General features: G+C 45.5%; 1 protein-coding gene across 1 annotated transcript in view; it reads right to left on the minus strand.

Annotated features, from left to right (window-relative positions):
* The window catches only part of LOC135559066 (neurocan core protein-like), an 87,653-nt gene that overhangs the window by 51,081 nt on the left and 22,752 nt on the right, over positions 1 to 13,820 (minus strand). The window contains exon 2 of the mRNA XM_064993418.1: positions 4,946 to 5,025. Coding sequence (XP_064849490.1) covers positions 4,946 to 5,018 — 73 coding nt within the window. The 5' untranslated portion in view covers positions 5,019 to 5,025. The remainder of the gene's footprint in view (positions 1 to 4,945; positions 5,026 to 13,820) is intronic.

Here is a 13,820-nt window from a genome sequence, read left to right on the forward strand (position 1 = left end):
CCACATAATAATTACCATTTCCTGTTGCTGAATGATTATTCTTCTGCTGTCGCAAACTGGGTCAAATGAAGATCCTACATCTGTATCTAAACCTATTGGGAGACAGTCAGTTTGTGGTTCCTGTCACATCACAGGTTTTAACCACATGCTTAGATAGACTTCCTGTCTTCGTTGCTCCAGCACAGGACAAGTTGACGCAGTGTAATTGAACAGACGGTCAACTAAATTACCATCAATGGGTCTGGACCAGTTCCAGCACACTCCCACAGAGCCTGTCTGCAAACATCCACACCGTGTTTCTCCGTTACAACATTCAAACTGCACAATCAAAAAGTAGTAGCAGTCAACATTACTACTGATCCGAAACTTGTTCGCTCGGGCCATATTTTTGGCTTCTATTTTCCAAAAATGTGCCTGGGATTTCCAGCAGCACCTCGTGTTGATGATGTGTTGTCCACCAGCTTCCCAGAAACTGAGGGCTGAAACCAGTGTGTCAGAATGAAGGATGAGCAGAAACTGAGGGCTGAAACCAGTGTGTCAGAATGAAGGATGATCAGAAACTGAGGGCTGAAACCAGTGTGTCAGAATGAAGGATGAGCAGAAACTGAGGGCTGAAACCAGTGTGTCAGAATGAAGGATGAGCAGAAACTGAGGGCTGAAACCAGTGTGTCAGAATGAAGGATGAGCAGAAACTGAGGGCTGAAACCAGTGTGTCAGAATGAAGGATGAGCAGAAACTGGGGGCTGAAACCAGTGTGTCAGAATGAAGGATGAGCAGAAACTGAGGGCTGAAACCAGTGTGTCAGAATGAAGGATGAGCAGAAACTGAGGGCTGAAACCTGTGTGTCAAAATGAAGGATGAGCAGAAACTGAGGGCTGAAACCAGTGTGTCAGAATGAAGGATGAGCAGAAACTGAGGGCTGAAACCAGTGTGTCAGAATGAAGGATGAGCAGAAACTGAGGGCTGAAACCAGTGTGTCAGAATGAAAGATGAGCAGAAAAGGATGAGCAGAAACTGAGGGCTGAAACCAGTGTGTCAGAATGAAGGATGAGCAGAAACTGAGGGCTGAAACCAGTGTGTCAGAATGAAGGATGAGCAGAAACTGAGGGCTGAAACCAGTGTGTCAGAATGAAGGATGAGCAGAAACTGAGGGCTGAAACCAGTGTGTCAGAATGAAGGATGAGCAGAAACTGGGGGCTGAAACTAGTGTGTCAGAATGAAGGATGAGCAGAAACTGAGGGCTGAAACCAGTGTGTCAGAATGAAGGATGAGCAGAAACTGAGGGCTGAAACCAGTGTGTCAGAATGAAGGATGAGCAGAAACTGAGGGCTGAAACCAGTGTGTCAGAATGAAAGATGAGCAGAAACTGAGGGCTGAAACCACTGTGTCAGAATGAAGGATGAGCAGAAACTGGGGGCTGAAACCAGTGTGTCAGAATGAAGGATGAGCAGAAACTGAGGGCTGAAACCAGTGTGTCAGAATGAAGGATGAGCAGAAACTGAGGGCGGAAACCAGTGTGTCAGAATGAAGGATGAGCAGAAACTGAGGGCTGAAACCTGTGTGTCAGAATGAAGGATGAGCAGAAACTGAGGGCTGAGACCAGTGTGTCAGAATGAAGGATGAGCAGAAACTGAGGGCTGAAACCAGTGTGTCAGAATGAAGGATGAGCAGAAACTGAGGGCTGAAACCAGTGTGTTAGAATGAAGGATGAGCAGAAACTGAGGGCTGAAACCAGGGTGTCAGAATGAAGGATGAGCAGAAACTGAGGGCTGAAACCAGTGTGTCAGAATGAAGGATGAGCAGAAACTGGGGGCTGAAACCAGTGTGTCAGAATGAAGGATGAGCAGAAACTGAGGGCTGAAACCAGTGTGTCAGAATGAAGGATGAGCAGAAACTGGGGGCTGAAACCAGTGTGTCAGAATGAAGGATGAGCAGAAACTGGGGGCTGAAACCAGTGTGTCAGAATGAAGGATGAGCAGAAACTGAGGGCTGAAACCAGTGTGTCAGAATGAAGGATGAGCAGAAACTGAGGGCTGAAACCAGTGTGTCAGAATGAAGGATGAGCAGAAACTGGGGGCTGAAACCAGTGTGTCAAAATGAAGGATGAGCAGAAACTGAGGACTGAAACCAGTGTGTCAGAATGAAGGATGAGCAGAAACTGAGGGCTGAAACCAGTGTGTCAGAATGAAGGATGATCAGAAACTGAGGGCTGAAACCAGTGTGTCAGAATGAAGGATGAGCAGAAACTGAGGGCTGAAACCAGTGTGTCAGAATGAAGGACGAGCAGAAACTGAGGGCTGAAACCAGTGTGTCAGAATGAAGGATGAGCAGAAACTGAGGGCTGAAACCAGTGTGTCAGAATGAAGGATGAGCAGAAACTGGGGGCTGAAACCAGTGTGTCAGAATGAAGGATGAGCAGAAACTGAGGGCTGAAACCAGTGTGTCAGAATGAAGGATGAGCAGAAACTGAGGGCTGAAACCTGTGTGTCAAAATGAAGGATGAGCAGAAACTGAGGGCTGAAACCAGTGTGTCAGAATGAAGGATGAGCAGAAACTGAGGGCTGAAACCAGTGTGTCAGAATGAAGGATGAGCAGAAACTGAGGGCTGAAACCAGTGTGTCAGAATGAAAGATGAGCAGAAACTGAGGGCTGAAACCAGTGTGTCAGAATGAAGGATGAGCAGAAACTGAGGGCTGAAACCAGTGTGTCAGAATGAAGGATGAGCAGAAACTGAGGGCTGAAACCAGTGTGTCAGAATGAAGGATGAGCAGAAACTGAGGGCTGAAACCAGTGTGTCAGAATGAAGGATGAGCAGAAACTGGGGGCTGAAACTAGTGTGTCAGAATGAAGGATGAGCAGAAACTGAGGGCTGAAACCAGTGTGTCAGAATGAAGGATGAGCAGAAACTGAGGGCTGAAACCAGTGTGTCAGAATGAAGGATGAGCAGAAACTGGGGGCTGAAACCAGTGTGTCAGAATGAAAGATGAGCAGAAACTGAGGGCTGAAACCACTGTGTCAGAATGAAGGATGAGCAGAAACTGGGGGCTGAAACCAGTGTGTCAGAATGAAGGATGAGCAGAAACTGAGGGAGCTGAAACCAGTGTGTCAGAATGAAGGATGAGCAGAAACTGAGGGCTGAAACCAGTGTGTCAGAATGAAGGATGAGCAGAAACTGAGGGCTGAAACCTGTGTGTCAGAATGAAGGATGAGCAGAAACTGAGGGCTGAGACCAGTGTGTCAGAATGAAGGATGAGCAGAAACTGAGGGCTGAAACCAGTGTGTCAGAATGAAGGATGAGCAGAAACTGAGGGCTGAAACCAGTGTGTTAGAATGAAGGATGAGCAGAAACTGAGGGCTGAAACCAGGGTGTCAGAATGAAGGATGAGCAGAAACTGAGGGCTGAAACCAGTGTGTCAGAATGAAGGATGAGCAGAAACTGGGGGCTGAAACCAGTGTGTCAGAATGAAGGATGAGCAGAAACTGAGGGCTGAAACCAGTGTGTCAGAATGAAGGATGAGCAGAAACTGGGGGCTGAAACCAGTGTGTCAGAATGAAGGATGAGCAGAAACTGGGGGCTGAAACCAGTGTGTCAGAATGAAGGATGAGCAGAAACTGAGGGCTGAAACCAGTGTGTCAGAATGAAGGATGAGCAGAAACTGAGGGCTGAAACCAGTGTGTCAGAATGAAGGATGAGCAGAAACTGGGGGCTGAAACCAGTGTGTCAAAATGAAGGATGAGCAGAAACTGAGGACTGAAACCAGTGTGTCAGAATGAAGGATGAGCAGAAACTGAGGGCTGAAACCTGTGTGTCAAAATGAAGGATGAGCAGAAACTGAGGGCTGAAACCAGTGTGTCAGAATGAAGGATGAGCAGAAACTGAGGGCTGAAACCAGTGTGTCAGAATGAAGGATGAGCAGAAACTGAGGGCTGAAACCAGTGTGTCAGAATGAAGGATGAGCAGAAACTGGGGGCTGAAACCAGTGTGTCAGAATGAAGGATGAGCAGAAACTGAGGACTGAAACCTGTGTGTCAAAATGAAGGATGAGCAGAAACTGAGGGCTGAAACCAGTGTGTCAGAATGAAGGATGAGCAGAAACTGAGGGCTGAAACCAGTGTGTCAGAATGAAGGATGAGCAGAAACTGAGGGCTGAAACCAGTGTGTCAGAATGAAGGATGAGCAGAAACTGAGGGCTGAAACCAGTGTGTCAGAATGAAGGATGAGCAGAAACTGGGGGCTGAAACCAGTGTGTCAGAATGAAGGATGAGCAGAAACTGAGGGCTGAAACCACTGTGTCAGAATGAAGGATGAGCAGAAACTGAGGGCTGAAACCAGTGTGTCAAAATGAAGGATGAGCAGAAACTGAGGGCTGAAACCAGTGTGTCAGAATGAAGGATGAGCAGAAACTGGGGGCTGAAACCAGTGTGTCAGAATGAAGGATGAGCAGAAACTGAGGGCTGAAACCAGTGTGTCAGAATGAAGGATGAGCAGAAACTGAGGGCTGAAACCACTGTGTCAGAATGAAGGATGAGCAGAAACTGAGGGCTGAACCCAGTGTGTCAGAATGAAGGATGGGCAGAAACTGGGGGCTGAAACCAGTGTGTCAGAATGAAGGATGAGCAGAAACTGAGGGCTGAAACCAGTGTGTCAGAATGAAGGATGAGCAGAAACTGGGGGCTGAAACCAGTGTGTCAGAATGAAGGATGAGCAGAAACTGAGGGCTGAAACCAGTGTGTCAGAATGAAGGATGAGCAGAAACTGAGGGCTGAAACCAGTGTGTCAGAATGAAGGATGAGCAGAAACTGAGGGCTGAAACCAGTGTGTCAGAATGAAGGATGAGCAGAAACTGAGGGCTGAAACCAGTGTGTCAGAATGAAGGATGAGCAGAAACTGAGGGCTGAAACCAGTGTGTCAGAATGAAGGATGAGCACAGATAAGAGCACTCACCTAGGCCAGCACACAGAAGCAGCAGCAGAGATGGGACAGCCTGTCGACCAGGTACATGCACAGCCACAGCCATCCTGGACCTGCAAAGAGAGAGAGGGGGGGTGAGAGAAAGAGAGGTAGAGAGGGGAGAGAGTGAGATAGGTAGATGGAAAGAGAAGGCGAGAGAGAGAGAGAGAGAGAGAGAGAGAGAGAGAGGGGGATAGACGGGGACAGAGACCATTAAGATTCACGTTGTATGGTTAAAGTAGTATTTGTCTGTCAATCTCTCACTCTCTCTCTTCCACTTCTCCCCAGGTACATTGTGTAGGTCAATGGGCTATGAGCACGTACACGTGTGTTCCGTGTGTCCTGTCCTGTTTGTGTACCTCGTGTTGCATCCCCTCACCAAAGAGTGAGCTGCAGAGACATTAAAAGCTTATTTTGTCTCCGTTCTTCTATTGTATTATGCAAGAGGACGGAATCTTTGCGCTACACCCTGTTGAGCTGCTAGATCACTTTCAATGTGCGCAGACATGGCGACCTTTGACCTATTCTCCATGTTGGAAATCCTGAACCACATGAGGAATGAGCCTCTGGCAGAGAGGGAGTCGTGCAGAGAGCCTGGCTGCGAGCCCAACCCCTGTCAATCAACACAGAAAGACAAGACAGAAGTAACATTGACAGTAGAGCGTCTAAGAATGGCCGAGGGGGATGGAGCATTCAAAGAAATGGAATGTGAGTTTGGTATCTTTGTGGTATGGGAGGAAACTGTGCAAACTGACAATAACGTTTTATTCCATCTTTCTCCCATTCCTGAAAACGCGTCGCCTCTTCGCCTACTGTACGTCCACGCTTGCAATACAATCAGCCCTGAATTTAAATGGCTTAGAGGTCATATTCATAGGATGAGGAAAATCAGTCCAGCATTCAAAGGGTGTATAGACAAGCTACGTAAAGATCAAATGATTTGTGCGAAGAACCGGGGAATCCTGGGCAACTCCAGCTGTATGCTGACCAGCCTCACCCTACTGACCACAGCCATTGGATGCAACTCCAGCTGTATGCTGACCAGCCTCACCCTACTGACCACAGCCATTGGATGCAACTCCAGCTGTATGCTGACCAGCCTCACCCTACCGACCACAGCCATTGGATGCAACTCCAGCTGTATGCTGACCAGCCTCACCCTACCGACCACAGCCATTGGATGCAACTCCAGCTGTATGCTGACCAGCCTCACCCTACTGACCACAGCCATTGGATGCAACTCCAGCTGTATGCTGACCAGCCTCACCCTACTGACCACAGCCATTGGATGCAACTCCAGCTGTATGCTGACCAGCCTCACCCTACTGACCACAGCCATTGGATGCAACTCCAGCTGTATGCTGACCAGCCTCACCCTACTGACCACAGCCATTGGATGCAACTCCAGCTGTATGCTGACCAGCCTCACCCTACTGACCACAGCCATTGGATGCAACTCCAGCTGTATGCTGACCAGCCTCACCCTACTGACCACAGCCATTGGATGCAACTCCAGCTGTATGCTGACCAGCCTCACCCTACTGACCACAGCCATTGGATGCAACTCCAGCTGTATGCTGACCAGCCTCACCCTACTGACCACAGCCATTGGATGCAACTCCAGCTGTATATGCTGACCAGCCTCACCCTACTGGCACAGCCATTGGATGCAACTCCAGCTGTATGCTGACCAGCCTCACCCTACCGACCACAGCCATTGGATGCAACTCCAGCTGTATGCTGACCAGCCTCACCCTACTGACCACAGCCATTGGATGCAACTCCAGCTGTATGCTGACCAGCCTCACCCTACTGACCACAGCCATTGGATGCAACTCCAGCTGTATGCTGACCAGCCTCACCCTACCGACCACAGCCATTGGATGCAACTCCAGCTGTATGCTGACCAGCCTCACCCTACTGACCACAGCCATTGGATGCCGTTGATGCCATCTTCTAAGACTCCTTTCTGCACGGCTTCCCTTATTTCACAACCAGAGTTGTCTTAGGCGGAGAAAAGAACTCAAGGAGGCTCTCGACTGCGTCGGCGAATGGTGCTGTCCATTCTGAATGTATGGGCTGACTACAAGACATTCAACGAGGGCCGACAGAGCACACAGTAGAGATCCAACCAGGCAAAAACCACTGTGATAGACAGGGAGAAGGGAGATACAGTCCTGCTCTGTGTTGAGCTGCTGTCCATCAGTGCAGAACAGCAAAGGCCCTGAACCCATGCCTTAGCTATCATGACTTCAGCAGGAAAAGAAGCCTATCCCCCCCCTCCTCTGCCTCAAAGCATTCCAAGCCTTTCAGTGGGATTCTCCCTTAAAGCTTTGGAGCACATATGTCAGAGTCAAGGCCCGCGGGCCACATCCGGCCCGCGAGAAGGTTTTTTACGGCCCCTGGGATGATCTTGATTTATTATTAGAACCGGCCCGCAGACCGCAGCAAGCCGGCAGCCCGCAGATCTTTTACACGCACCAATACTACATTTCCCACAATGCAACGGTGACGCACCGAGCAGTAGGCTGCTTCATTTCAATATTTATTGGCACAGCAGTCGTCAGCATCACAGTAAAATTTTCTGTGTGACATTACGAGTCATCTGAATGCAATGAACTTGCAGCTGCAGGGTCGGGATCATGTCATCTCTGATATGTACAGTACAGTGAAGGCATTTAAAACCAAACTGACTCTGTGGGAGACGCAGATGCGGAAAGAAAATTTGAGCCACTTTCCCAGCTGCCAGACCATGAAAGAGAAGCTCTCTACCAGTGCGTTCCCGAGCGCACAGTTGGCTGATAAAATAGGTATGCTTGCCGCTGACTTTCGACGCCGATTTGCTGACTTTGAAGCACAAAAAAGCAGGTTGGAACTGCTCGGTAACCCATTTGCTGTTGACGTGGAAAGCTCACCACCAAACCTCCAAATGGAGTTGATTGACCTCCAATGCAATGATGCACTGAGGGCAAAATATGCGGCAGTGGGTGCTGCGGAGTTCGCCCGTTTCCTCCCCCGACACAATGCCCCAGCTGCGCATCCAGGCTGCTCAAACGTTGTCTATGTTTGGCAGCACATACCTGTGTGAACAACTTTTTTCTTTGATGAACCTGAACAAAACATCACACAGAAGTCGACTTACTGCTGAACACCTCCACTCAATTCTGAGGATTTCCTCAGCTCAGAGCCTTACCCCGAACATTGATGAACTTGTGGAAAAGATGGGACACCACCAAGTATCACCCTCAACCTCAAACAAGTGAACATTACTGTGCAATCACATATTTAGAGTTTTTACTCAGTTCAAGTTTAAAAGTTAAAGTTTAATATTTGTTTTCACTGCATGTTACTTCTCCTTAAACAAAGTGTTGTTTTTGATTAATAGATTTTTGCACTTTATTTTATTGTATTTCAATCCAATTATATTTTAAAAATATTTCAGTTGAGTGGATGATAGAAAATTGCTATTATTGTTTTTTTCTTTGAAGTAAATTTAGCCCACTTTTGCTAAAATAGAAAATATAGGCTACTGATGGTGCCTTGAATACCGGTTTCTTTCATTTAATGTTCATGTTATGGGGATTTTTATATAAAGGAAATTTGTCTTTTGTGTCTGTTGAAAATTAAAGATTACTGACAGAGCCATAAGAAAATATTGCTTTATTTATCTGATCATATTGGAATATATTTGTTAGGTTTTCAGTAGGTTCAATTAGGTTCACTAGACTATATGCGTCATTTAAAAACTTTTCAATGAACATTCGAACAGTCCGGCCCTCGGCTTGTAGCTAAATTTTTTATTTGGCCCTCCGTCCATTTGACTTTGACACCCCTGCTTTGGAGGATTTCAGCACTTCCAAACCCAAATGGAAATTGAAGGATGAAACTGCTATGCGCCACAAGAGAAATTGAAAACCAGTGAAATACACAACATTGATCCATCCAGCTTTCCACCCCATGTTTGTGTAAGGACGGGGGACACCTCTAAATCACTCCCTACGATCGCATACATCTAGTGGGCATGAGCTCTCTCCCCGGCCCGCTCTCATTACCACATATATGAGCAGCCTTGTGTGTGTGTGTCTCTACAGTATACGCCTTCCAACTCAGCTCAGACTCACATAAATGGAGTCAGCAGTGACTGAGGGCCTTCAGTCCCTTCAGTTAATCAACCCACTAGCTGCTCCGGTCTGGATTCATGATACACAGGCACCTGAGAGCACTTCATCTGTCTCAGTGACAGACACAAACACACACAAATTACCACCAGCCCAGTGGGAATGCTCTTTCCCAGAGGGGGCAAGAAAAGAAACGTGCGCACACACACGCCATGCTGACACACGTCACACATACAGCACATAACAAACCCCGTATGTTCTTTGTGGGATCTGCTGTCCCCTCTACCTGGCCGTGGATAGAATATCGCTCTCGTCTCCTTCCACTGGCAGAGGACCTACACGGCCTTCAGAAAGTATTCCTTTTTACACTTTTTCTTGTGTTACAGCCTGAATTGAAAATGGATTCAATCGAGATGTTGTGTGACTGGCCTACACACAATAACCCATAATGTCAATACCCCATAATGTCAATACCCCATAATGTCAATACCCCATAGTGTCAATACCCCATAGTGTCAATAACCCATAGTGTCAATACCCCATAATGTCAATACCCCATAATGTCAATAACCCATAGTGTCAATACCCCATAATGTCAATACCCCATAATGTCAATACCCCATAGTGTCAATACCCCATAGTGTCAATAACCCATAGTGTCAATACCCCATAATGTCAATACCCCATAATGTCAATACCCCATAGTGTCAATACCCCATAATGTCAATACCCCATAGTGTCAATACCCCATAGTGTCAATACCCCATAATGTCAATACCCCATAATGTCAATACCCCATAGTGTCAATACCCCATAATGTCAATACCCCATAGTGTCAATACCCCATAGTGTCAATACCCCATAGTGTCAATACCCCATAGTGTCAATACCCCATAGTGTTAATACCCCATGGTGTCAATACCCCATAGTGTCAATACCCCATAGTGTCGATACCCCATAATGTCGATACCCCATAGTGTCAATACCCCATAGTGTCAATACCCCATAAGGTCAATACCCCATAATGTCAATAACCCATAGTGTCAATACCCCATAATGTCAATACCCCATAATGTCAATACCCCATAATGTCAATAACCCATAGTGTCAATACCCCATAGTTTCAATACCACATAGTGTCAATAACCCATAGTGTCAATACCCCATAATGTCAATACCCCATAATGTCAATAACCCATAGTGTCAATAACCCATAGTGTCAATACCCCATAATGTCAATACCCCATAATGTCAATACCCCATAATGTCAATAACCCATAGTGTCAATACCCCATAATGTCAATACCCCATAATGTCAATACCCCATAATGTCAATAACCCATAGTGTCAATAACCCATAATGTCAATACCCCATAATGTCAATACCCCATAATGTCAATACCCCATAATGTCAATACCCCATAGTGTCAATACCCCATAGTGTCAATACCCCATAGTGTCAATACCCCATAGTGTCAATACCCCATAATGTCAATACCCCATAGTGTCAATACCCCATAGTGTCAATACCCCATAGTGTCAATACCCCATAGTGTCAATACCCCATAGTGTCAATACCCCATAGTGTCAATACCCCATAATGTCAATACCCCATAGTGTCAATACCCCATAGTGTCAATACCCCATAATGTCAATACCCCATAATGTCAATACCCCATAGTGTCAATACCCCATAGTGTCAATACCCCATAATGTCAATACCCCATAGTGTCAATACCCCATAGTGTCAATACCCCATAGTGTCAATACCCCATAGTGTCAATACCCCATAATGTCAATACCCCATAGTGTCAATACCCCATAGTGTCAATACCCCATAGTGTCAATACCCCATAATGTCAATACCCCATAATGTCAATACCCCATAATGTCAATACCCCATAGTGTCAATACCCCATAATGTCAATACCCCATAATGTCAATACCCCATAGTGTCAATAACCCATAATGTCAATACCCCATAGTGTCAATAACCCATAATGTCAATACCCCATAATGTCAATAACCCATAGTGTCAATACCCCATAGTGTCAATACCCCATAGTGTCAATACCCCATAATGTCAATACCCCATAGTGTCAATACCCCATAATGTCAATACCCCATAATGTCAATACCCCATAATGTCAATACCCCATAGTGTCAATACCCCATAATGTCAATACCCCATAGTGTCAATACCCCATAATGTCAATACCCCATAATGGCAATACCCCATAGTGTCAATACCCCATAATGTCAATACCCCATAGTGTCAATACCCCATAGTGTCAATACCCCATAGTGTCAATACCCCATAGTGTCAATACCCCATAGTGTCAATAACCCATAATGTCAATACCCCATAATGTCAATACCCCATAGTGTCAATAACCCATAATGTCAATACCCCATAATGTCAATACCCCATAATGTCAATACCCCATAGTGTCAATACCCCATAGTGTCAATACCCCATAGTGTCAATACCCCATAATGTCAATACCCCATAATGTCAATACCCCATAATGTCAATAACCCATAGTGTCAATACCCCATAATGTCAATACCCCATAATGTCAATACCCCATAATGTCAAAGTGGAAGTATGTGTTTTTATATATTTTTTTTTACAAAAGAATAAAAAATGAAAAGCCAAAATGTCTTGAGTCAATAAGTATTCTTTGTTATGGAAAGCCGAAATGAGTTCAGGAGTAAACATGTGCTTAACAAGTCACATAATACGTTGCATGGACTGTGTGCAATAATAGTGTTTAAGATGATTTCTTTAATGACTACCTCGTCTCTGTACCCCACACATACAATTATCTTTAAAAGTCCCTCAGTAGAGCAGTGAATTACAAACACAGATTCAATCACAAAGACCAGGAAGGTTTTCCCAATGCCTCACAAATAAACGTACACTGAGTATCCCTTTGAGCATGGTGAAATTATTAATTACACTTTGGATGGTGTATCAGCACACCTTGTCACTAAAAAGATACAGGCTTCCTTCCTAACTCAGTTGCTGGAGAGGAAGGAAACCGCTCAGGGATTTCACTATGAGGCCAATGGTGACTTTAAAACAGTTACAGAGTTGAATGGCTGTGATAGGAGAGAACTGATGATGGATCAACGACCTTGTAGTTACTCCACCATACTTATAAATGACAGAGTGAAGAGAAGGAAGCCAGAATATTCCAAAACAATCCTGTTGGCAATAAAGTGCTAAAGTAAAACTGTGAAAAATGTGGCAAAGAATTCCCTTTATATCCAGAATGCAAAGCGTTATATTCGGGGGAAATCCAACACAGCACTTCACTGAGTACCACACTTCATATTTTCAAGCATGGTGGTGGCTGCATCATGTTATGGGTATGCTTCTCATCGGCAAGGACTAGGTTGTTGTTGGTGGGTTTTTTTAAGGGGGGGGATAAAAATAAACGGAATAGAGCTAAAATCCTAGAGGAAAACCTGGTTTAGCATGCTTTTCTCATCAATTTACATAAAATACCCCATAATGACGAAACAAAAATAGGTTTTGCAAATGTATTAAAATAAAAAACTGAAATATTGTATTTATATAAGTATTCAGATACTTTGCTATGAGACTCAAAACTGAGCAATGTTTCCATAGATGTTTCTACAACTTGATTGGAGTCCACCTGTGGTAAATTCAATTGATTGGACATGATTTGGAAAGGCACACACCTGTCTATATAAGATCCAAGCCATAAAAACCAAGCCATGAGGTCGAAGGAATTGTCTGTAGAGCTCAGAGACGGGATTGTGTCAAGGCACAGATCTAGGGAAGGGTACCAAAAAAATGTCTGCAACATTGAAGGTCCCAAGGAACACAGTGGTCTCCCTCATTCTTAAATGGAAGTTTGGAACCACCGAGACTCTTCCAAGAGCTGGCCGCCCAGCCAAACTGAGCAATCGGGGGAGAAGGGCATTGGTCAGGGAGGTGACCAAGAACCCTATGGTCACTCGGACAGAGCTCTAGAGTTCCACTGTGGAGATGGGAGAACCTTCCAGAAGGACAACCATCTCTGCAGCACTCCACCAATCAGGCCGTTATGGTAGAGTAGCCAGACAGCAGCCACTCCCCAGTAAAAGGAACATGACAGTCCACTTGGAGTTTGCCAAAAGGCACCTAAATGACTCTCAGACCATGAGAAACAAGATTCTCTGGTCTGATGAAACCACAATTGAACTCTTTGGCCTGACTGCAAAGCGTCATGTCTGGAGGAACCCTGGCACCATCCCTACAGTGAAGCATGGTGGTGTCAGGACCTCAGACTGGGGTGAAGGTTCACCTTCCAACAGGACAACGACCCTAAGCAATTGGCCAAGACAACGCAGGATTGGCTTCGGGACAAGTCTCTGAATGTCCTTGAGTGGCCCAGCCAGAGCCCGGACTTGAACCCGATCGATTGTACCATCATACCCAAGAAGACTCGAGGCTGTAATCACTGCCAAAGGTGCTTCAACAAAGTACTGAGTAAAGAGCCTGAATACTTAAGTAAATGTGATATGTTATTTATTTATTATTATTATTTTTTTTTTTCATTTGCAAAAGTTTCTAAAAAACAGTTTTTGCTTTGTCAGTATGGGGTATTGTGTGTAGATTGATGGGGGGAAAAACTATATAATCAATTTTAGAATAAAGCTGTAATTTAACAAAATGTGGAAAAAGTTAAGGGGTCTGAATACTTTCTGAACGTCTGTCTAGCGATGATCAACAACCA

The sequence above is a fragment of the Oncorhynchus masou genome, chromosome 17 (genome assembly GCF_036934945.1).
Source record: "Oncorhynchus masou masou isolate Uvic2021 chromosome 17, UVic_Omas_1.1, whole genome shotgun sequence".
Taxonomy (NCBI): domain Eukaryota; kingdom Metazoa; phylum Chordata; class Actinopteri; order Salmoniformes; family Salmonidae; genus Oncorhynchus; species Oncorhynchus masou.